The sequence below is a fragment of the Haliaeetus albicilla genome, chromosome 2, assembly GCF_947461875.1.
Source record: "Haliaeetus albicilla chromosome 2, bHalAlb1.1, whole genome shotgun sequence".
Lineage (NCBI taxonomy): Eukaryota > Metazoa > Chordata > Aves > Accipitriformes > Accipitridae > Haliaeetus > Haliaeetus albicilla.
This window is the reverse complement of record NC_091484.1, coordinates 61627746-61652556: the sequence shown is the minus strand read 5'-3', so window position 1 is coordinate 61652556 and position 24811 is coordinate 61627746. Positions and strand designations below refer to the sequence as shown.

The 24811-nt window shown below is 38.0% G+C and overlaps 1 protein-coding gene across 2 annotated transcripts in view; it reads left to right on the top strand.

The window, feature by feature from the left end:
- The window catches only part of PRTFDC1 (phosphoribosyl transferase domain containing 1), a 50173-nt gene extending 26697 nt beyond the window's left edge, over positions 1–23476 (top strand). For both annotated transcript variants that reach the window (XM_069777161.1, XM_069777169.1), the window contains exons 4-9: positions 1743–1808; positions 17445–17462; positions 18910–18992; positions 19408–19454; positions 21448–21524; positions 22171–23476. In XM_069777161.1, the coding sequence (XP_069633262.1) occupies positions 1743–1808; positions 17445–17462; positions 18910–18992; positions 19408–19454; positions 21448–21524; positions 22171–22218 (339 nt within the window). In that variant the 3' untranslated portion in view covers positions 22219–23476. The remainder of the gene's footprint in view (positions 1–1742; positions 1809–17444; positions 17463–18909; positions 18993–19407; positions 19455–21447; positions 21525–22170) is intronic.
- Positions 23477–24811: the final 1335 nt, after the last annotated feature.

Genomic DNA, 24811 nt, shown 5'->3' with positions numbered 1-24811 from the left:
AGCTCTGTTTCCCAGGAAACGAATCAGAGCAGCATGAAAAGGATCTAAAGCTCCTAGATCTGGTGCAGAAAAAGTGAAGGCAGGTCTAAAAACTGTCTTTTAAGGCAATGACTGCTAAGGACATCTTACAAAGCTGTGGTGTGAGAGTTTTGGGGGGAGTGGAGTCTGAGTAAAATGGGAACCTTTTCGTGGGTCGGCAGTATGCAAACCTGGAGGAATTGTCATCTGGGCAATTCCGCAACCTTACTCACAGTTACTCAGGAAGGCTGTATTAATTTAGACAATCCATTCCCATGGGGACCACGAATAGTTCCTGGGGTTGTCAGATTGCTTGTCATCCAGTGGCTGCGAAGGTGCCTTGGAAGTCCCTGGACTTCTGCCACCTGGGCTGTGAGCGTGGGCAGATGCAGTTCCCATCTGCACAGGCGTGCAGCTGTAACCGTGCCGCGTGGCAGGTGCGTGCCTGCTACCTCTGCTAGTGCTGCTTTTTGAGGGGAAGAAGAGCTCTAAACCCCTTAGCCCAGTATATCCTCACCTACCTTGTAAGTCCTGCTGTCCCATTATTTATTCGTGGAGAAACATTTGACTTCAGAGCACTGGATTTATGAAATAAGAGCAAAGTATTCAAGTATTGCATTTTTGTCAGTTGTTTGTAATGATAAAGCTTTGTGATGTTACTAGTAAACTATAGTGTCACATTGTGGTACTGCAGCTATTATTAAAATTGGACTAACTGTGTCTTCCTATGGGTAGGGAGATTAGTTTAGCACATGCACCAATTTGGCAAAAACCCCACATTAACTGTACTTAGTTTTGCTCTCGCTTTCTCTGTAAAGTTGATATGGCCTGGCCATGACTATATGTTTTTTAATTTGCTACCTTCTTTAAGGCCTCTTTTGTCTTCCCTTAAAAGTATGGCTTCTGTATGTTTCCCTTATGTGATCTTAACCTTGCATGCTGCTGATAATGACTTTGAACTAGAACTGGTTGAGAATTTTCCTTCAGAACGAATTTCAACTATAAATGTCTGTAAACAAAGAAATTTATCAAAAAAAGAAGCTTTGCTGATTTTTTTGAAAAAAATACCTTTTCTAATAGGAAAATCAAAGCATACTATTCTGTTGTGTTTAGTTTGGCCTGATTGACAGTATTTTATTTTACAAAATTGACCTCAAGGATTTTATCTTTGAGTTAGTTGAAAAAGCAAAACCAAAACTCTTGAAACTGTATGGCGCACTGAAACTATTCCTGATAAGTGATAATTAATAACAAGTGATAATTTTTGCAAAACTTTTTTCCCCTGAAAAAAATACTGAGTTAATTTCTTCAAAAATAGCTGAGTTCTGTGTGTGAGTGACAGATATAAGCACATTTTGCCTGTGTTTCTAAAGACTTCCAAAAAAAGAATGTGCTTACAGGTGTTTGGTCAAGTGTTGAGATGCTCCTGTCCTCCTGTTGTGAAAGGGACAAATACGTTACTCAATACTTGTCATATTAAGAAATAGCAAGCAAGGGAACATTACTTATTTCATAAAGAAAGATGATGTTAGCTTAAATACAACCAGGAGATGATAGAAGCCACAGGAACAAGTGAGAGTGTGGTTTTGTCATACACCAATACTAACAAAGCATTAGAAAATATTGGTAACCAAGACTGTGAAAGATCCAAAAAAAGTTAACATGTTTATACTTTTATTTTATACAGCTATATCCAATTTCAAAATTTGTCCCTCTTCTTTCAGAATGATCAGTCTATGCAAGATATGCAGATAATGGGAGGAGATGATCTTTCAAAGCTGACTGGGAAGGTTTGTTAATTTTAAATTTAAGAAAGAAAATACATCCACTAAAAACACTTGATAAAAGCTGTGTAATTTTGCACATGGACTGTCAGATACTAATACTGGAATCAAAGAAATTTATTAATTTCTATTAAATTGCTGTAATGCCATTGCTTTCAGATTGCAGATGCCCAAAAAGGTCAGAATGTAGCCCCTCCATCCTAGTGTAGGGATTTCCCAATAGTTGAATATGTACTATCAGTGACATTGTGGGCAAAATTTGTGCTGGAATGCTTCCCCTGAGCTTGTTTATGTCTTGGAGCCTTGTTTTTTTCTGCCTTCAATGGGTACATGCAGGCAAACTGCACGTTGAGTATCCCTGTTGAATTCAGCTTGTGAGGAGTTTAATACAATTTTGCCTACTACACAAAGTTCAGTTGTAGAACCTTTCGCTCAGATAATCGAATGGGAGTTTTTTTATTTCAACATCAGGCTGGCTGTATGACTGAATTTGCTTTGCACTATGCTTGAATGTTGTGGTAATGAGAGTGATCTGAGTCAGTGAAAAGGCTATTTTCATCCAACCATGGTAATACAAAGCAGTACTTTGAAGAGGAAGGAAGGCTTATTTCATTAGGCAAATGGTCTATGTGGAAAATGGTCAGAAATGGATTCTTAACTTATGCATTAAGGCAACATAATACTTATCTTGTTACTTGTACTGTATGTGCAATTACTCTTCTATTAGCTGGCACTAAATAATATCAGTTTTTTCAAAGCACTCAAATGTAGCACTAGCAAACTCATTTGTTTTGTTGCACAGTAGCACACAAGAAAAAGAAGAGAAAAACTTAACTTTAAATATTTTATTAATATTAAATAGGCTTTGATGCAACTAGAACTTAAATTTAAAAAGTGGTGTTAGAATATTTTAGTGATATGTATGTCCTCAATTTGCACTTCTAAATACTCCTGCTGGGTGTTTGTTTCCAAATTATCACTAAAGCGTTAATCATGTTCTTGGGAAATATTAATTCATTTCCTACTTTCTAATATTCAAACACTGGAGCTACCTGCTTTTCTGTGATGATTTTGAATGTTTCTCTACCTCACAGGCAGAACTGGCAGTGCACCTATTCATCTTACCTAACATTTCTCTTTCCCAGATAGTCCAAAGAGTTTCTACGCTTCCAGGCCCAGCTCCCTTTCCCCATCTTCCAATCCCAAATTTTCTTGATGAATGGTTTGACTTATTAATATATTTTCCAGACATAATCTTTCTAGTACCATTTGAATTCACTGGGGCAAAACATTATTTTCTTTCACAGGACTTTTGTGTATTTGTGTGTGTCCACATGTGTATGAGGGAGAAGGAAAATTTCACCCCAAGTAGTTCTGCTCTTTCCAAAAATGAAATCAATTGTTTTCTTATGCCGAAAATCCCAGTGACCTTTTCCTCATTGGCACTGCCCTCCTGTTCTCAGGTGTGGAACAGGACATAAAATTTGGCTGTTGGGAGGCCAGGAGATACTTGGTGGGAAGACTGAACAGCGTCATAGTTTAAGATTGCTGGGTAAGGAGGCTGGGATCTTGGGAATGAAGGTGGTTGCTGATGAGGAAGGGAGCCCAGTGCTGGAAGCTGGGTGTGGAGAGGCCGAAGTGCAGGAGGAAGGGAGGGCTGGGACTGCAGGGGAGCAGAGTTACTGACAGGTCATATTCAGCAGTTGTTTGTATGTGTGGTTGTCTGTGACACAGCTGATGTATGAATAATTAAATAGCATTTCCACTATAACACCTGAGAATGGGGTTTCCTTAATACTTATTGTACTGATTGAAAAGCTGGGATGCAAAGCTTGAGCTCAAATGTTCATACTTACACATCTAAAGTTGGATATATGAAGGAGTGGCCTTATGTCCACGGATGCCAACTCCTCCATCTGTTATTGACTTAAGCAATTAGTGCAAGTATTCAGCACATTTTACTAATCAGCCATTTGCGGACTGATTCAGAGCCTCCTACAGTCAATGTAAATCTTCCCTTGGAGTGTTTTTTAGTACCTTAGTTTAGCTGCTATCTTTTAAAACTTCTGGCTTTCGTAACCATTCTAAGTCACTGAGTGAATTAGTGGAAGACTTACTGACAGAATTCAACTTCCCTGCTTTTAAGTAAGCTGGGTGCTTCTGCCTGCTTGGAGTACTTATGAAGAAAAGATTGTAATTATATTGAAAAACTAATATGCCAGGTTAAGTCCCATTAACTTAATGACCATGGAAGGTGTTTTCAAAAGTGCTAGCATGGGCTCAGAATGTAAAGTTCCATTAAGTTTCTGTAAAGTTCAAAAGCATCAATAACATAAGCAGTTATGAAACCTGCAGAGAAAAGATTCTGAGATTTTGATCTTAAAGTTCTCTTCATTAAGTAATAATACCTGGAACCTCAGCTAGCCTAGAATCTTTGTGAACAACTCAATCATCTCCATGCCTTACTTATTATTGGAAAAAAAAAAAATTACTAAGTATATTATTGAACATGCTGTTCTATACCAATGTTTTTTTCTGAGGAAGCTTAAAGAAAGCAAAAAATTTTAAAAGCTAATTAAAAAGAGGCTGTTAAGGATAATAGCCCTTCTGAAGGAATAATATCTCCTCTGTACTTCTCTACAATATGCTTTTGTTCATAAAAATATTATAAGCCTGGGAAGAATGTATAATGACCCAAACCATGAAAAAGAGAAATATTCTTAGAGAGAGGAGAGTTGGCATACAGACTTAAACTGTTACCTGAAGAAAATCATCCACAATTTGAAATTCTTCTTCTGTGAAGAAAGTCACAGAGGCAAGAATGAAGAGTTCCATGGCATGAATCATTAATAAAGGTACTAGAAGAATGAGTCCTGATATAAAGACTCTAATGCTTTGTAACTATTCATTTCTATGCAGAAAAAGAATAATTTCAAACTCTCTCCCTTAACGATGTAAGTGGTGATCATAAAATTTCTCAGTAGCTGATTTCATAGTTAAGTAGCTGCTTAGTTTTCAATTACTTTAAAGCTGAAATGCTCATTTGGGTAGAAAATATCGTTAACGTTTGTAAAGAGGAATACATTTTGAAAATGGGGAGATAATTAATAACTGTCCAGAAAACTAAAGGCACCGTTTCAAAGCAAGATGGCTATGAAAATTTATGTAGATGAGGAGAAAGAACAAATAATATAGCCCTGTTTAGTATTAATAGTGTAATCGTACCGTATAATATTGTAAAAATTTGTAACATATTTTAAAGTATTTGTGGCATTTATACAAAGTAAATTTTAAAACGTCTAGAAACTTCAGTAGATTCATCTGTACCAGAGTTGTGAGTTATCACTGCCATTTACCTCTTATACTCCAAGAGCTTTGGAGCTGGTTACATAGTCCAAAGTCTCTACTCATAGCAATCTTTCTATATATCATTCCATATGTAATATGTCCTGTAACCTTTCAAAAAAGCTCCTATACCACTTTGATGTGTCTCCTTGCAAATGAGACAAGTTAGACAAAATCATAAACTTAGAGTTTGTATAATTTTGCAATTAAATACTTATTACAGTTGTATGATGTATTTGATGTCAAAATTAGACCTATATATTTTTATCATTATCACTATTTCTACATAACATAGAACGTGAACAAAATTAATCCTTCTTACTTGTTAGGTTAATAAGAACTTCTAATTAAAACAAAGTAGTTATGTAGTTAGTATGATATAATTATGGAGCAAGTGAATTTCTGATATTCCATCTGTCTGTAATATGGGTCAATGCCTATGTTCTTTAAGAAAGACTGTTTCCCTTGTTCATATTAAGTACATCTTGTTGACAGCCAGTGGTTTTTGCATTTTTGGAGAAGGGTAGAAGGTAATAAATAGCAATCAAGAAAAAAAGAAAGTGAATGTCTTATATTCTCTCTGCACTTCATTGTGTTAGTTTGAGCGCTCCATCACTACTCTGATGCTCTCATAAAATGACTAAGCAGCTCATATCAAAAAGAGGTTTCACTCAGAGGAAAATATCCACCATGCAGCACGCCACTTCCTTCTGGCAGGATTTGTGCTATAAAATCTCCAAACTTCCTTTATATGTCTCACCTAAATCAATTTCTCCACTGTCTACCATTTTCTTGCCCCACTTGTCTTATGGGAATGTCTCTCATTTTTTCTCTTATTTTACTGAACCATTTTCTCTGCATGTCATAGGTTCTAACAACAGTTCTGAGGGCTGTTGCTCTAGCGTTCTCCTAAATATGTTAGCATTTCAGTATTTAATAAACCATACATGTGGCAGCTGTGTAACACAAAGTTTTATTCTCTAGATTTAAAATACATATTATCCTCTCCTTCACCATTCCAGGTTTGTTTCTCAGAATTCTGTTGGGTCTGTACTTACTATTTTTTTCTCCTTCAGTATTCACTGCCTTGACTAATGTGCTTTCTCTCCCTATATGCATTCCTTTCTGGAATAATGCCCATAAATTTGCAGAAGAAAAATAATGGCATTCTCTTTAGAACATTATGTACATGAAAGACTATTTATATGATGGTAAAGGTATACAAAATCCACTATACACTTCTGCAATAGTCATGTCCCCCACTCATCTCTACATCTTACTGTATTCCTATCAGACGTGCAGCCTTGCCTTTTTCATCTTTTCAAAGGTTGATTTTGTGTGTCTTGAAGCATTCCCCACATCTTCAATACCTCTACTTAGCTGCCATCTTTAGCCACTTTCGTTGTTCAGCATTTTTTCTTAATTAGATTGATTTTATACTGTTTACTCTTCTGACAGTTGCCATCTGTAACTGCTTTTTCCACAGCAAAAGACATTTTTTTTTTCTTCCCCAAAGTCAGTCACCTTTCTTTGCACTTCCTTCTTAGGTAATCTGTTCTACTGTTCATCATTATTTTCTTTTTTGTTGTTGTTCTAGAGGAAGGAAAGTACAAAGAAAACCTCCCAGCCTTCCTATCCCATTTTTCACATGGGCTCTGCTCACCTGCTGTCTACCTCAAATAATTCTGTTGATTTCGCCTGTGTCCAGAAAATCCTCTTCCAATTCCAGATGATCAGAAAATTATATTTTTTTCCTTCAAGTAAGAGAATGGAGAGAGTGATCCATTCCTGCATTACCTTTAGTTTGATTATGGTAATTTGCTCTACTTCTTATGCACAACAGAAGCATGCTGTAAAGATGGCTGCAAGCAGAACATGTGCGTGTACAGCATTCAACACAATGCTCTCTAAGAACAAAACATCAGTGAGAGCATATCATCATGCCCTCCATTATGTCCCCCACTCTGTTAACTCTTGGAGATACTGAACTAGTTTTACAGACTTTAAGTAGCTGGAGTCTGTATACAAAGACTCTTAACGCACTAACAACCAAGTTGCTCCCATCAGCAGCTGACACTGACCAAACTGAGTGACTAAAATACAACATTTTTGAGATATTATATCTGTCCTTTCAGGAATGCCATAAGATGTGGATGAGCCCAGCAGAAAAGATTAAAATCAGACATTCATGACCTTTTCTAGAATTCTGTAGAAAGCTCCTACTTAGATGTCTAATTTCTCAAAAGTCTTTCATATTATTTTCTAACATCTTGATGAAATGTTAGTATATGTGGATTTCATTCCTGTGCATACTGTAAAATAATTTCACTTCTAACAGCAGTCCTTGTAGCTCCCTTTGGACCTCTTCAACTGAAACTCTATGCATTATTGTTTAACCTTTGTTTGCTGATGATTCTTCAGCCCTATGGCACTGCTTCTTCAAGCCTAACTTAAGTTGTCATAAAATGTTCTGTTTAACCAGTGGTACTTGAAGTTCCCCAAATGCAATGCTAAGAAAGCAAGTGCTGCAGGTGTGATGATTGGTAAGCTGATAATCCATTAACAATTCAGTTTGAAGAGCCACATTATCAATTTATGTATTTTTGAAGATACGGAGTATCTTCATGGTAAGAAGGTGTCTTTAGAAATAATCTAACTGAAAATGCAGACTTCTGAATGGAAATTGAACTAAAGGGAATGAACATACACTATTTTGTAGCCTTCCATCTCCCCCTCAAAAAAAGAAATAGAGATAGGTAAAAAGGGACTGTATCTTTTTTTAGTCTTTTATTTTTTACAAATATGCCTTCATCTGTGGAACTGGATGTATAAAAGAACTCATGTTTTCCAGCAATTGTGTATTCATGCATACCTTACAAGCTGGTATAGCTAATAATACGTTAGATGTGTCCCCAAATAGTTTAAGAATAGTTCTGTCCAAGAAGGAGAGAGGAAGGAACTCAGGACACCAATGGGGACTTGAAGATGAAAGTATTTCCATCATTCCCAATTTCCATGTATTTTCTCCACTTTAAGACCACCATTATGACCATACTAAATAGGATGAAAGGTCAATCTAGGCTTGTATCATGTCTTCAGCAGCAGATAACCAGAATTTTATTAGGGAAAGGTTATATGAAACACAGCAAGAACAGAGACTTCCAAAATCCAAGTTACATCTGGACTATCATTCTGAATACATCCAGTGCTAGAACTGTTATCCATGTCTGTGTCATCTCTTTGTAACTCCAGTTATGCCTCTAGTCCCACAAGATCCTATAGCAAGGAGTTTCATATTTAAGTAACATGTGAAAAAGTTCTTTCTTTTAAGCTTGCTACCTGCTTACCTTCAATGAGCTTTACAAGACTTAGGTAAATCTGCCTTTTTAAATTGCTTCCTTAAAAATTTCTGCAAATCTTGCCACATTAAGGTTTTTGGGTTTTATTGTTGTTATTTTTTTTTTTTTTTAGTGTAGTTATTTGGCCTGATCACAAACAGAGCTTTGTTTAGAGATTCCTATATTTTAAGGTCCAAAAGCACCATTACATTCTTATCTGAACTTCTTATCCAAATGATAATTTCTTCACTGTGCGTACCGTTTCTCTTTTGAGCTACCAACTATTTTGATTTAAAGACTTGATAGAGAAGCCTCCATACTTCAGGCATGTTTTACCAACAGTCAACTGTCATCACTGCTAAAATGGTGAACCTAATTTTCTCTTCTGAATTTGGATAGCTTCTTGCCTTTTGCTGTTGTGTTTTTTAATACCTTTGCCTACTAGATTGAGCAGCTTGTCATTATCAAATTTATATTGCCATATGGTTGCATATTTGCCTACCATCGAGTCATTACTTGAGCTTCTTTTAGATAAACTAATACCTTGGGAGCCTTCTGTAAAGTACTGGCATACTGTAGGATATAAATGAGACAAGGTTTGAAGGTAGAATTAGTAACAGGAAATGAATACTAGGCAATTGATATAATTGGAAGAAACAAAATTTCAAGCATGCAGATCCTTCTGTTGGTCTGAAAAGAATCAGCAAATTCAAGCTAAGTACACATTGAAAGAAACTCTTAATTTTAACCTAATGTGGTAATCAGACAATCTGGGAGAAAAAAGTGATTGCCCTACATGATCACCTGCCCTATGACCAAAGGGGAGATAAAAATGTTAAGAATTCCTCTGAGCTAAAATAAGAGAGCAAATTATCAGCTGTAGAACACTGATAAATGAGTTGGAGGTCAGCTGCAGTGGAAGATTATAATGTGCTGTAAAGCCAGTATTTTACTGAGTCCATGATTTCTAATGAATACAGCAGTTCTGAATTTTTGTTCCCAGGCTCAGCTGTTGAAGGTATTTTGTGGTCTCTTTGAGGTTTTGGGCTGAAAGGTCAAAGTTCTTTTGTGAAAAATGTTCTCCCACTGGGAACTGGGCTGTTAATTAAATAAAAGCTATTACTTCATGCTACAAACCTTACTTCACTGTAAGGTGTTTTTTCCAGGTCTCAGATCATTCTTCTTTTCTCAGTCTTAAGTTCTTTCTGTTTTGTTTTCTTTTTTAACAGCTTTTTGAAAAAAAATGTGTGCAAGTTATTCTATTGATTTTATGATTAAACACTTAAGGAGAAAATACCCTCTTTGCATATCTGATTTTCTTGCTATAAAAGCAAGGGCCATATTTGTCCTCTTAGCTGTAGTATTGCGTTAAGTATGGTTGTTTATTTGATTACTTAAGTAGAGTTTCTGCTTTCCAGAAAATACTCCCCCTTTCTAAATCTGCAACTTATCATTGTACCTTGTTAAAATTTTACATTTTATGTGAATTCAAAGACACTTTCCCTCAAACTCTTATTCAGTGCTAATTTCAAAACATAGCTATTTTTCCTTTGAAATCAGTCTTCTAAATGGAACATGAAATGAAAATCTAGAAAAAATTATTATTCTTTTCCAGTAAGGTGAAAAATAGTTTCCATAGCACTTACTACTGTCAGGCAGGAGGCATACATGATGTCATTACTCTGCTTGGTCTTGTTGGCTGACATTGTTCAATTTATTACTGACCTGTGAGAAGGTAAACAATAGAAACATATTGACTCAGTGCCAGAGTATTTTTCAGCTTGTAACAAGTCAGGATTTTTCTTACGTGTATTATAATAACAACTTACTTTCTTGCTGTGTATAAGCTCATGAGGCTTTGAAAAGCAGTAAACTACAGATTTTCAATTTTTGCAGGTTTCCAGTCCATTATTAAAAATTTTAAAGTTCACGGATACATTGAAATTTATTATAAAAGTCAAAATGTGTCTCTTTAACATGAGAGACAAATTCACATGGAATGCAGGGATTAGAAAGCATTTCTTTTTCATTTTACATAGTACCAATATTGTCAAAAACCTCCTGCTTTTTGCAGATGTCCAAAGACATGCTGCTATGAACCATTTCTACTACTGTCTAAAAGACGATATGAAAACACAAATTTTATTTTTGAGTAGATCCAGTTCACACCACAAATAATATTTCTGCTCAGTACAAGTGTCCATGTGCAGAGTCACAAGTTGCATGCACCCTGATCACTCAAAACTGGAGAATTTTAAACTTCACAGCACCCCTTTGCATTTAAAAACACAGAGTACAATTTTAGGGCCAGTGCTCTTTAAGATTTTTATAAATGATCTGGACACAGGAATTGAATGTACATAAGTAGTTTTGCCAATGACACTAAACCAGGACAAGCTGTGGACTCGCTTGAGGGTAGAGAGGCCTTACAGAGAGATCTGGATAGGCTAGAGAGATGGGCGATCACCAACTGTATGAAATTTAACAAGAGCAAGTGCTGGATTCTCCACCTGGGACAGGGTAGTCCTGGTTATATATACAAATTGGGGGATGAGAGGCTGGAGAACAGCCCCGCGGAAAGACATTTGCGCGTTTGGGTTGATGGCAAGTTGAATATGAGTCAACAGTGTGCCCTGGCAGCCAAAAGGGCCAACCGTGTCCTGGGGTGCATCAAGCACAGCATAGCTAGCCGGTCGAGGGAGCTGATTGTCCCACTCTACACTGCACTGGCCTGTACTGAGTGCAGTTTTGGGCACCTCAGTGCAAGAAGGACATCAAACTATTAGAGTGTGTCCAGAGGAGGGCGACCAAGGTGGTGAAAGGTCTCGAGGCAAGACTTACGAGGAGCGGCCGAGGACACTTGGTTTGTTCAGCGTGGAGAAGAGAAGGCTGAGGGGTGACCTCATCACAGTCTACAACTTCCTCAAGCGGGACAGTGGTGGGGGAGGCACTGATCTCCTCTCTCTGGTGACCAGTGATAGGACACAAGGAAATGGAATGAAGCTGCATCAGGGGAAGTTCAGATTGGACATTAGGAAAAGGTTCTTCACTGAGAGGGTGGTTGGTCACAGGAACAGGCTCCCCAGGGAAGTGGTCATGGCACCAAGCCTGTCAGAGTTCAAGGAGCATCGGGATGACGCTCTTAGTCGTATGGTTTAGTTTTAGGTCGTCCTGCGAGGAGCAGGGAATTGGACTTGATGATCCTTATGGGCCCCTTCCAACTTGAGACTTTCTGTGATTCTATATTGCACCAGCCTACTTCCTGCCAGCTACCTGGTAGAAACAGCTGTAAGCACAGGATGAATCAGAGTCATCCATATCTATCAGCTCCCAACCATCCCTCTGATCATTCAGCAATGAAAACTGCTGATTCTCTTGCAACGACTCAGTAGAAGAGTGTTTCAAACTCAGAGTTGAGCCACCGCCCCTTCTTTATTTGGACTATATAAGAAATCTTTCCAGGACATATTTAAAAAAACTGTTTTCTGTGTCTTACTGTAAGATATATTAGCACCTTTATCAGGTTTCTGGATGTACTTCACAGATTGTATTCGTAAAGATGGGTCTACTCAGAAGTTAAGCTATCTTCGGTCTAGTCAACATGTCAGTAAATATTCCTATTTCCTGTTCTCCAAGCTCCAAAAATAGACAGAAAATATTAAATGCATGCCAGAAGACCGGATTACTTTTCATGTGGTTTCCTCCTCTGCAATTACCCCAGATATATCTGAAAGGAAAAAACAGTCTTGATCTATGTGGTACAGGAGCTTCAAACACACATACTTGAGAAAAGATCTTTTCTTCAGCATCCTTTAGCTTCCTATCATTTTCTAGCTATCAGTTACTGCCGTAGCACCAAAAGCTGATGAGTTTCACCAGTCTTCTGCCCACCAGCTCACAGGTGAATTTTGTGGTGAAGCTGAATATGGTCTTTCACATAACTGTGACCTTTCGCAAGACATGCTGGATGCAGCCAGCTGTGCATTTAGGATGATGGTGACATTACTGATAATGTACTAATTTGTTGTATCCATTGCTTTCTTCTTTTATCTCCTACCCATCTGCTCAAGGATAAGCTGATCTATTTCAACCAGTTTTAGTTACCCATCACCACTATCTAGTGTTGGATACTGTGTATCAAAACATTTCTTGGCAGTTTGTTCCTCTACTACTCTGCTATGCCGTCCCTTTTCTGGAACCCTTCTATCAGTAACCTGCTTCAACAAGAGAAAGGTGGGGGATAGGCAGCAATACAGTCAGTTTCTCAGCACATCATGTCATTTTGTAGGAGATGGCTTTTGGTACCAGAGGATGGCAAATCATTTTGAATGCCTTCAGTTAAGTATGGTGACTTTAGTCACAGTAACCCTGCCTAATCAAAACAGGGATTAATGTATCACTCTCAAAGATCAGGATTCCTGTTTATTTAAATGTACAAAATGTGTTTACATTTAAATATTTTGTAGTGGCTTTTCCACTACAAAGTCCTTACATACAGGATTTCCCCATAGCATGGAAAATCCTCATCAATGTTCTGGAAGTAATGAGAATATGCATAATACAAAACAGAATCTATGTTTCCTGACCTAGACAACTGTCTCATTAAAGGGACTTTCAAAGGACCAAATCTCCCAATGCATATCATTTGCAACTATTGGACGCCTTGACTCTGAGGAGAAGAGGCAAGAATAACAGAATGCTGGTCAGACAGTTTCAGGGTCCACCAATATCCTTCCTTCTCAAGTTAGTCAATAAATATGAGATCTTAACACTTCAGCTGAAGTCATGTGCAGGTGACTATCACTCTTGTGGCCAGACAAACCCTTCAGGCATGTCTGGATCCATCTAAGTCTTCTTTCCTTCATATGAGTCATTTGTGATAAGGAAATGTAGACAAGATTAAATTTCTATTAGACGGTTGTATAACTGGTTTGAAAACTGTTCTCAAGAAACAGTTAATTATGCTTCACTGTCAGGCTTGATGCATTCAAGCATGTTCTCCAGGGACTATATGATATTTAATTCATGATTTAAAAGATAGAATTAGCATTTAATGCTAGTGATACTACCTGGAAAAATACTACAAGATAGTATTATGATCTTAAGAAATTATTTTAAGAATTTGGTTCAAAGAATGACATGTAATGACAATAAAGATGAATACTAACTTCTGTGTTTATATAGAAGTAATCTTTTGCATAAATGCAAGTGAGGAAGGACTGACTAAGCAAAAGTTCTGAACTGGAGACAATAGGTGGATCACAAGTTGCACATGAGACAGCAGCATGCCTTTATAAAAGATGTAACTGTTGTACTGGAATATATAGAAAGGAGGATTATTTGTAAAGCATACAAAGTGGTTCTTTTATTGTTCTCGACACTGGAAAAGGCTTCTCTCTGGTTTAGGGCACCACAACTGAAGAAGGATTCTGACCAACCAGACAGGTTCTAGAGGAGAACAAAAGAATGATCAGAAACCTAGAAAATATAACTTGTGAGAAAATTTTTAATAAATAGGGGTTGTTTAATCTGAAGAAGAGGAAACTGAGGAAATACATCCATCTTCAAATATAGAAGAAGTTAAAAAGAGAAGAAAATAAAGCTTTTTCTATGTCCACTGCAAAACAAGTTCAGGTCAAATAGCAGCAGAAGTTTTCTAACTTAGTTTTTTGCTCTTAGATAATGAGGCACTGAGACACATTGCCTGGGGAAGTTCTGAAGTCCTCATCATGTTCAAGAACAGGTAAATCAGGTATCTGTGAGGGATAGTTTGAAGTTGATTCTTTGGGCCAATGGAATAGTCTTGATGACTTTTCATGGTCTCCTCAGCCCCATTTTCTATTAACGTCTATAATGTCTAGGATTTTTTTCTCACAAGTTAGTAAAGTCTGCTCCTCTCTATTGGTTTAATCCCAATGCCATGACCAGGGAGGCTGCTGTCCCCTCATTCTGTCTAATTTTATGGTTTCCACTTGCAAGTAAGCAAGAGAATTCCTATTGCTGCTCATGATAGGATAGCTGAAGCAGCTGTCGTAGCAAAGAAATTTATTTGTCTATCAACGAAATGTCCCAGGACTATGCTTTTCTCTCCATCAGTCATGGCCCTGTGTGCGGTAATAGGCCTTAATGGCCATGACCTGTGTCAGTTGGGGCCCCTACCCACACCTGTGGGCACAGGAGCCTCAGTTCAGCTCAATTCTGGGCTTTTAGTCCGTGCCTGAGCCCTGCTGTATGGATACCAATCTTCAGCTCAGCTACAGCCATGCCTGTACATTACTACAGATGTTGATCCAGACCCTAACTCACAGACTGACTTCCCAGTTTAACCTTGGACCTGTCTCATCACTATGGACCTGCCTGGACATCAGTGAGCTGTGTTTGATCATGGTTACTCTCACTGGACCTGATCCCAACCTGTGGATTGACATCCCAGCTTGACCTCAGATCTGCCTCCTCACCGTGAACTCACCTGATGATAGGCACTCTTGTTTGAACAAGTCTCAAGTCTGCCTGCTTGCCTCGCTGGGGCACTGTGGGGCTGGGCCCTGGCTGGTGAGGCCCCTGCACTGCCAGCTGTGTTATTATGCTCAGCTCATGGCTACCCTTCACTCAGGGAGCAACCAGCCCTGACACAGTCTGCTAATGCAGGACTTTGCAGCCATGTCAGTTTTGGTATGTCCCATCTCATGCCATAGGTGCTGGATAGGTCTTGTCACTACAAGATCTGTGCTTTTGCTTTGGGAGGAAAGTTCTTGTCAACAGTATGAAGAGCAGCAAGAGATGCACAAAACTGGCAGAATGGGTCAGGGTGTCAGGCTGATGTCAAGTCATAGTGGACATCCTGGACTGTTTGCTGGTACTAAAGGAGTTCATTTCCATCTTTAGGTGTGGTGAGGTTCTTTCCTTGTCAACTCTTCTCTTTATATCGTATATATATGTGTGTATATGTATATATATATACATAAATATTTACATATTTTACACATTTACACATTACCAGCTGTGCAAGTTCCCTGGGGGATGGTTAAACCATTACTCCTGCACATAATCTTAAGGTGTCCACTGACTGAATCAAGTTATTTGCTTAAGCATCAGACCCAGGTGTCCTGGGCTATTCTTTGGAAATGTTTTTCCGAGTTATGACTTCATCCAGGAAGCCAGATGAGAGCCAAACCCTTTTTGGATCGAAATGTCTTCCTTCAAGAAAATGTGTCCCTGCATACCTGTCATAAAGTTCCCCTGAACATGGTTTTGGTCTCTTCATCTTATCTAGAGGACTGATATGCTTCCTTTCTTTCTTGAAGGAAGAAATTTCTAGAGGCAGAGCATCTTTCGACTTTTGTTTTTAAGAGGCCTTTGACTTTTTACCTGCACAGGACTAGGTCTTTCAGATCCAGAGTTGTTTGTGTCAACAGCTGAGAGGTTGAAAGTCAGGAGTGCCAAGCAGGATAACCACCAGTGAAACCTGTTATGAAAACACCAAAAAGGAGACACCCTCCAAGATTAATACACATTCCACCAGAGCTCAGTCTAAATTAGTGGCTTTCTTGAGTGATATCTCCATTGCTGACATCTGCTGAACTACTACCGGGAGTTGCCTCCACACCTTTACCAAGTGTTTTGCCATTTCAGAAGCATCCAGGTATAATACAGTGTGTGGTAACATGTTTCTGCAGTGGCTGATGCACGAAGCATGCTATGTCTCCCTACCAAGCACTGTGATTGTTACGAGGAACTGCAGTATGACTATAAATGTGGATAAACTATATAAATAATTTCTGTTTTGAAGATTAAAAGAAGATTTACATACCAGTTAATGAAACTGTCAAAGGTGTGTGGTTTATGAGCACACTCCCTTCACACACTCCTTCTCCATGGTGTTTGCGTCTTCCTCAGAAATCTCAGCCTTGGGATTCTGTGATGGAAAAGGAAGTTAGGCAGTCCCCACATTATGTATGTAGCAAAGCCAGCAAGCCTGATAGAAAGGAAGTGGAATGTAAGCTAGTCTGGTGAATACTGCATGGATATGAGACCATCTGTCTCAAGGTTTTGCGGGACATACAGTGTGCACATGCATATAAGATATATACAGGGATAGATAGATAAGTATATAGGTATTTGTGAAATAACTTCCCTCTTGCTATTGCAAGTTTCACCTCAGAAAGTAGATCTTAACGCAAGATTGTAAGAGTCCATCCTTTTGAACATGCATATGGTAATGCCCACTAATAAATAGATTTTTATATCTTCTAATAAGGACATTACTTCGTATTATTGGTTTTAATAGAAGAATAGAAGTCTCCTTAGATACTGTGATTCCTGGAACAGTGGTGAGTAATTTCAGCAAAAAGATCAGCCTGTGTGATCCTGCTGTCATAAGGCTTGACATCACTGCCCTTGACTGGACCACTCCCCTTCTCTTCAAGTAATACTACTGATTTCAGCAGCAGCATTTGAAGAGAAAGAGGGTGCTTCACAGTATGAGAATGGATGGTACAACTTGGCCTGTAATCCTTTACTGTGAGGTTTCTGGGGGGTGGGAGGAAAAGCATTTCAGAGTAAGAATATTACTGCTGTAGTCTCATATTAACATTGGAAATAGTATTTTAGCGAACTAGAGAGTACACTGTAGTACATGGCTAGACACACTGGAATGAAGTGAAGCTCATCCCATTTGGATTTATTTCATCTAATTTTATTTTCTGAAGCTACATCTGTTCTTGCACGAAGAGGATAATCTAGACAGAGCTAAATAAAATTGTGGCTCCTGACTGCAGGTCTTGCGCTTATGGCTGGCTCTTTTTCAGAGCACAAGAATGAAGCAGGACACTCCTTGTGTCCTACTGTGTTGTACATATGCGTATGGAGCTATCTATCTTCATTTCACTTGTTCAAACATTTGTTTCTTTTAGTTTGTGAATATTGTGTAATTGTATTCTTTTTTGTTTGTTTCTTTCAGAATGTTCTAATTGTGGAGGTAAGTTGGGTGCTTATGTCATATTGTACTTAGATAAAGTCACATAGTCAAGTTGTGATTGTGTGTTCTGTTTCTAAAACCCATCTGTGTTTAAACTTCTTTAGCTGGGAGGTGGTGAAGAGGGAGAGGGGTTGATTTGCTTAATGACCTCTCAATCCTTCCGCAGTTGCTAGATGGATCAAACTACATTGCTGCCACTCTAATTGGTAACCTGCCTTGCGATACCCAGGAGTCTTTGTTTCTGCATCATTTGATTTGTTCTTTCTATGGTTTCATCAACTCCTGTTCTGCAAGTTGTTCTGTTCCCTGGAGGACAATGAATCAGCTGCAGCGATGCCCTGCACTTCTCAGTTGCATGACTTTGAAATAGTAGCATAGCCCTGCACATGCTTTATGTCAAGGTGGTTCACACATGGGTTGAGAATGTCAGTCATTCTCTCAAGTCCCTGTGACTCCTGCTCTTTAGCATTGCATCCTGCAGTGTCCCCTGGAGAGGGCCCATCACAGATATGTTGCTGATGTAAATCAACAGCGTTCAGCTGTAGGGGAAAAGAATGTGCCACCTCACTGGTGCTGCAAATTCTCTCTTAATTAGTGAAGGTGATTCTCTTTAAAAATGTTGGAAAAGCAACCGGGATGGTTAAAGAGCACATCAGGATCTGACTGGCATTTCAGGCCCAGTCTGCTTGTGTGGGAAGTAAGCTGGGCAGTGTAATGAAGGAAATGTATAAATGTTGGAATGTCTTTTCTTGGCAAAGGACAGAAAAAAAGTCATCAGCCACAGAGATGGCTGGTTACCTGAATAGCTGCTAGAAGCTCTGTATTTGCTAATACTAACTGCTGTAACAGAAATGCAAAAAGTTTGCAGCAAATTTTGTTAATGCTATTAGATAGCTGGGGAGCAGAGACAAGGTGTTGCTAATGAAAAATTCACACCCACAGAGTTCAGGATCAACAGCTGCTCTCCATGTCATGGTCAGTTTTGTACCCGCGTATCTACTGATCTCATTCAGATCAGGTTGGGCACAGCAGCTCTGGAGAATACTCATTTGTACTGGACTAATAAAACAACAAGTAGGGCAGATTTAGCCATGACATGGAGAGATGTTGACATGCTGTAGTCTTCAGCATAATATGAAAAGTCTGATCCCTGCATCCTCCCTGTGCCCAGTAAAGTCATCTGCAGTCCCGTGTTACGTCCCAAGTACTAGAAACATAGCTATTTTCGAAGTAGATGGTCCTTTAACTGATTATTTTATGAGTAGAAAGTGCTTGCTTCAAAGAGTGTGAGCTCATTTATAACCTTTTTTGGATGTGGCTTACAATACGCTGGGAAAAACCATCATTGCTGCAAAATAAGAAGGTGGAACTGCTCAGTCATTGTCCAGATTTCCTCTTTTCAGCTTTTCTTTGTTTTTTACTTATCCTATTTTTCATGTTTTGTAAGGATATTGTTGGAACTGGAAGGACTATGAAGGTTCTGCTTAATAATATAGAAAAATACAAGCCAAAAATGATTAAAGTGGCAAGGTGAGTAAAATGATCACAAAACTAAGTAATTAATTAGTCTAGCCCAACCTATTTTGCAGTGGAGGTTCCCATTCCGAGATCCTGCTTTAATTTGGTGCTGCAGTATCGCGTGGGGAGCTCTGCAGAGGAGCTGCCTGAGTCACTAAGAGGAGGGTGGAGGAAAGGAGAGGAAATGCTTTTGTATTGTTCTGTAGTGGCAATGACCCTTCAGCCATTTCAAGACTGGCACTGATGGACTTTGCAGGGGAACACACCCATCTCTTCCCTGCCATCAGGAGGTTGTCAGGAGGAGAAGTGGAATGAGAACAGTGATTCACATGGCTTGGAAGTTTTTTGATAAAGGGAATAGGTTTTATGCATGTTATTCAGGTAAATAGCCAGATTTACATGGGTTTTATTTTGTTTTTAATTACAGTTTGCTGGTGAAAAGAACGTCTCGGCCTGATGGGTACAGACCAGATTGTAAGTGTTGTTGTGAAAATCTTACGTGACAGTACAAGAAGTTGCCGCTATTCTACCACTTGCCTTTCATATCATTCTATGGTCTTCTAGAAGCATTGGAAAATATCAGTTGTCAATGGGACTACGGGATGCAATGGAAGGATTTGTATAATTGTGGTTTGGAAAGCCTAGCCTCCTTATAGTCTGGTGTTTTCTGCAGAGTACTAACTTTACAGGGAAGTTATCAAAGCGTTTAATTTTATCCATGAAAGGTTAAGTGTTTTATCTTCTGTCTCTGACAAACTATATAGAAGAGAAAGTCCATTTCTTCCTTTTCCTTCCTCATTGCATCTCTTTGGAGGAGCTGCAGGATTCCATCTGAACATGAAAGGTGTTTTATTGTGACCTAGTTATTCACAAGTTTTACATTTTTATAACAGAATCACACTTTTTATTATTCTTTGGAAAGTATTATTGTTTAAAGGGTAAACAATGATATTGTAATTAACCCCCCCCCCCCCCCAAAAAAAAAGCAAAAGATAAATTGGGCTTTTTAAACTTCCTCCTGCTGTTCTGTTTGTGTCACACCAGCACCACTTTTCTCTGAATTATTGGTACTTGTACTGTGCTATGATGAAGCCATAAATGGAGCTATACCAAGCTATTGTCATTTTAGACTTATTAGAATAAATGATGTAATAACAGGTATGTGGCTAAATACTGAAAAGAATAGATCCATCTAGAAGAGATCGACCAGTATTTGCTACTGAAGAAGGCTCTGGTCAGCTGAGCTGGGAGGAGGGTAGAAGGAGAGTAGGCAGGTGAGTACCAGGAGGCAGCATGAAGGGTCTTGATTTGAGATGTGGGAGAGAGGGAAACTTTATGAAGCAAAAGTTACTCAATGTTGGGCATGGCCCTGCGGTTTTAGCCCAATAATCTGAACTGTGACACAAACATTTTGTTGTACAACTTTTTATATAGTGGTATTTTTAACATTTAGAATTTAATCCAGTAAATTAACGTATATATTCAACTGGATTCACTGATGTTAAACATATTAAAAATACAATAAAATAACTTCATGAAGGCTAGCTTAATATTTTTATATAATAACTTGTAAAATGAAACAGGTTTTATCCTTGTTTATTCATACTGTGATGAATATTTAGAAAACATTAGAGATCACTTGTAAATCACTGATAGTGCTGTGTCATTTGCTCCCTTACTTGAATTTATGACTCCAAAGTGTCTATTGCCCACAATTTCAACAACTGAAAAAAATTCCTTACTTGAATACCTGTAAAATTTTTTATGCTGATCTATTTTTGTGTCCATAAGGTTGTGTTTTTCTCTAGTTACTTAGTGAACAATTTGGAAAGAGTCTAACTTGTTTTATATAGTGCTGATACTGCACAGACCTTCACACTCAAAAAGATACATGCTTGTGCTTAGTCTGAAGTGTGTGAGTTTTATGATTCAGCTACACTGCATGCATTTACTTTGTTAAGCATGTGCATGAGTCTTCATAAGGTTGGGGCTTTAATTTAGGAAGCATTTGACATGTTTTGGTAGCATAATACACAAAATAGTTTTTGCTATTCTCAGAAGAAAATATATAAATCTCTGAAAGTTTCTTCTGAGTTAAAATTGTACTTTTTTTTTGTCATTAGTGTGATACTAGACAGTTGTCATCACTCACGTATACCAATGGAGCTTCCACATGTAGGCAGAATTTTTCAGCTCTGATTTTGGCTTCCTTCCACAGTGTGTCTGTTGTGCCACTGATAATTGTACACAACTCTCCTACCCTCCACTGACTGTTACATGCCTGTCGCAAATAGTCTGTGGGAGGGAACTAGGCATAGGGCTACTGCTGACCTTGATGTCTCAGAGTCAAAAATAACATAACCTCAACTGACTATATATCTTGTCAGAGAACCAACACATGAATTTAAGGTCTATATAATTGCCACTGATCTTGTATTGATGGTGTTTGTTATTTGTCTCAATACAGATTACGGATTTGAAATTCCAGATTTATTTGTGGTAGGTTATGCCTTAGACTACAATGAGCACTTCAGAGATCTAAACGTAAGTTTCTTTAAAAAATAATAGTTTAAAAAATCACTCTTTTATATTTTCCAGGGTATCTTAAATACTCCATAATTTGCCTCCTCCCTGGGGCCTTATTGTCATGGTTGGGATCCTTTCAGTGAGTGTAAAACTCCCTGCAAAACCTCAAATAACCCAAAGCAGTCACTGCTCAGCGCTGTGAGCGGTTCCTTCCCATCTCTTCCCCATAAGAGCAGAAGTCATACCTCTCCTACACCTCCAACTTCTGTAAGCATAGGATTTCACAGGTTCATTCACAGGTCCATTCCCAGAAAGTGCAGAGACAGCAGTAAAAAGTGAAACACAGCTACAGTTCAGACAGGTTTGGACTTCTACTGCTATGTTGCCTGCCCCTTTTCTCAGCGAGATAATGATGGAAAAAAGGTGCAAGCCTTGCCTCTGCTTCCTGTGGTACTCCCAGGGGTGGACCTCAAAGCTGGGAACTGCAAGTGGAAAAACTTGCTGTAGCTAGAAAGTGAAATCAGAATTCAATTCCAGTCTCTGGAAAGGAAGGGGTAATTACAAGATCACTAGATTTGTCAAGCGAAAGTATTTCTGAACAATTCATTAATAATTAATAATGTAATCAACTATGCTGTTGCAATCAGTGTTATATTCTTTTCAGCACATATGTGTTATCAATGATCATGGCAAAGCAAAATACAGAGTCTGAAGCGGTAACATCCTCACCTGAAGATTTGTAAGCTCAGTGAAGCAGAAATTTGACTACACTCCCTCAAGCATCTCCCAGAAGAGCGGTTCAACTGACTTGTGTTTCTTTCAACTTAGTACAATAAGGGGTTTGCTCTAGAGATACTGATTAATATTTACAGAAGTGAGAGCTCTTATCTAAAATGTGAAGTAGAGGGCTTTTAAAGTTATTACCTTTTTTAAGTATTAAAATTATACCGCATAAGATGCCTTTTGACTAATAATTTGTCTGCCTCAATTCTCATTGTGAATGCATCTTTTCTTTGCTCAGTCCATCATTCTACCCACTGCAATTCATGTACTTCACTGTGTTGCATTACATCATTCAAAAGAGCCATTCTGTACATGAAGATTATTTTACAGAATTTTATTGACTGCAGCATCCCTTTAGTCTTGGTCAGATATGCTGCTGCCAAACTGAAAGCATTATTTTGATTTAATTCCACAATTCAAAAGTTTCAGCTGAAGCTGTGTGTTGTGTGATAGTACATTTCTAGGAGTTTGTTACTGCCTCTTTGGAATGGAAGTTTTAACACTCAGAATGCACTGAACTAGAGTGCTGATACAAAATGAACTTTTGCAAGACACCGGTAATCTGAAATTGGAAGATGCCGTGGTTTTGGTATGTCATGTAGCCATAGATCCAACCTGTTTAATGTGCTGAATTTTAATCAAGAGAAAAGAATGCCAGGCAGGTTTCAATTTCTGCATGGTATCCTTTTACTTCTATAGGACACAAGTAAAAAAACTAACATAGTGTTCTCCTGTGCATATATTCTTAATCAAACCTCATTAAGAACAAAAGTTTAATGCTAGTCATACAATTATTCAGTTATGATTTGATTTTTGTGGCAAGTCTAAGTTGAGACTTTTTGTGACCATTTGTCATCTTTAAGAATACAGATCTGACAATGTTGGAGAAGACTTGTATAAAAAAAGAAAAAAAAATGTATAGGAAAACATAGAAAACAAGTTAACCCATGAATACTGTAGACTCTAGAGATTCCTTCCTTCCTTTATACACTGTGTTTGAAGAAGTTTGTTAACTTACATGCTGTGTTAAGTGTGAAAAATTTAATTCTGTACTGTACGTAACAACTTCCCGAGAGAAGCCAATGCAAAGTAAGTAGCTGTGTATCAATAGCTTTGCTCTGAACTGTAAGAGGCAGATTGTTATTAGCTCCAGGTCCCTTTAAACTAATAAAGAAACAGTAAGAATACTTGTTACATTGCACAGTTGTTTATTTTCCTGCTTCAACCTATTTCGCACATGCTGTAAAAGCTCTTCAAAAATATGCATTTAATTGGTAATCTAAACATACCTTATATATGTATTCTGTGGCTCATAAGCTATTGTTATTCGGATAAAATCCATGATGTTAATGGCACGAAGAAGTAAGATCAAAGAATTATTGTGGTTGCTAGAGAAACGCTTTAGCCCTCTCTTCTTTACTCTTTTAACCTATTTTTAAAGAGTTCTGTTGAAAAGCTTTCCCTCACAGAATAACTTTCTTCTGTTATAGAGAAGAAAGCACACCCATACAGTCCCTGGAAGAAGCTGGTGAGAAGAGTTTAATCTCTTTTTCTTTTATGAGGGTGTTAAATTTTTTCTTAATGCTTCTGATTTCTATGGATTTAGTAGTATTGGCACACTGTGCAGGCAGACATGCTTAGGCTTAGGCTTAGTCCAGGAGATCCATTAGGTTATTTCCCTTTTTTCTTCTCTTCTTAAAAAGTCATAATCTAATTTGCCTTTCTACTATGATCAGCCTTCAGCAACAACAACAAAAAATGTAACAAGTGAATTAGTGTGAAGTTAGTGTGAAAATATGAAGTAATATCGATGCACATAATTCAGGCTGTGTTAAAGTTGTTTCATTGGAAGATTCAGATTATTAAAATCTACATACTTAATAGAAAAGACCAGAGTTATAGAAAAGATAAGAAGAAGAACTGGAATATTTCTTCAAATTAATTTTATTTCCTTCTGCCATCAAGTTTTTAACATTGTGTTAAGGCACTATACAGATTTCACTAGAGAATTTACATGTGCAATTATACTGTGAATAAGAGGTGTTTTTCTCTTCTAATGTCATATTTGAATTTTGTACCTTTGTATATCTGAGTGTGTCCAGATGTCTCAGTTGCCATTCCACGTTACTCTTTGCTTGAAGCACTTCCATCTGAAAAATTAGTTTTCAGTTACTTTAATAATCTGATTCCAATATATCATTAGTGTAACTGAGGTCACAGGTAATTATGCATATATGTCTGATTATTATTTGGTCTGGTTTCTTCAGTGTGCTCATAGTTTAAAAAAAACATACTTTTTTTCTGTAGCTGTCTCCTGGTTCAATAATAGTGTTGATGCCCTGTGTCACAATGTACTTTAACTAGAAGGCCACTAAACATTTTTTTCAGTTGCGGTTGCACCCTATGACCCACAGAGCAATGTATCTTTTTTTTAAAATCAGTTCAGCAACATCTGTTGCTGAAGAAGAGAGGATGTTCTTTACAATTGGTTACTTTTCTGGACATTGTGTTTATGTGTTTGG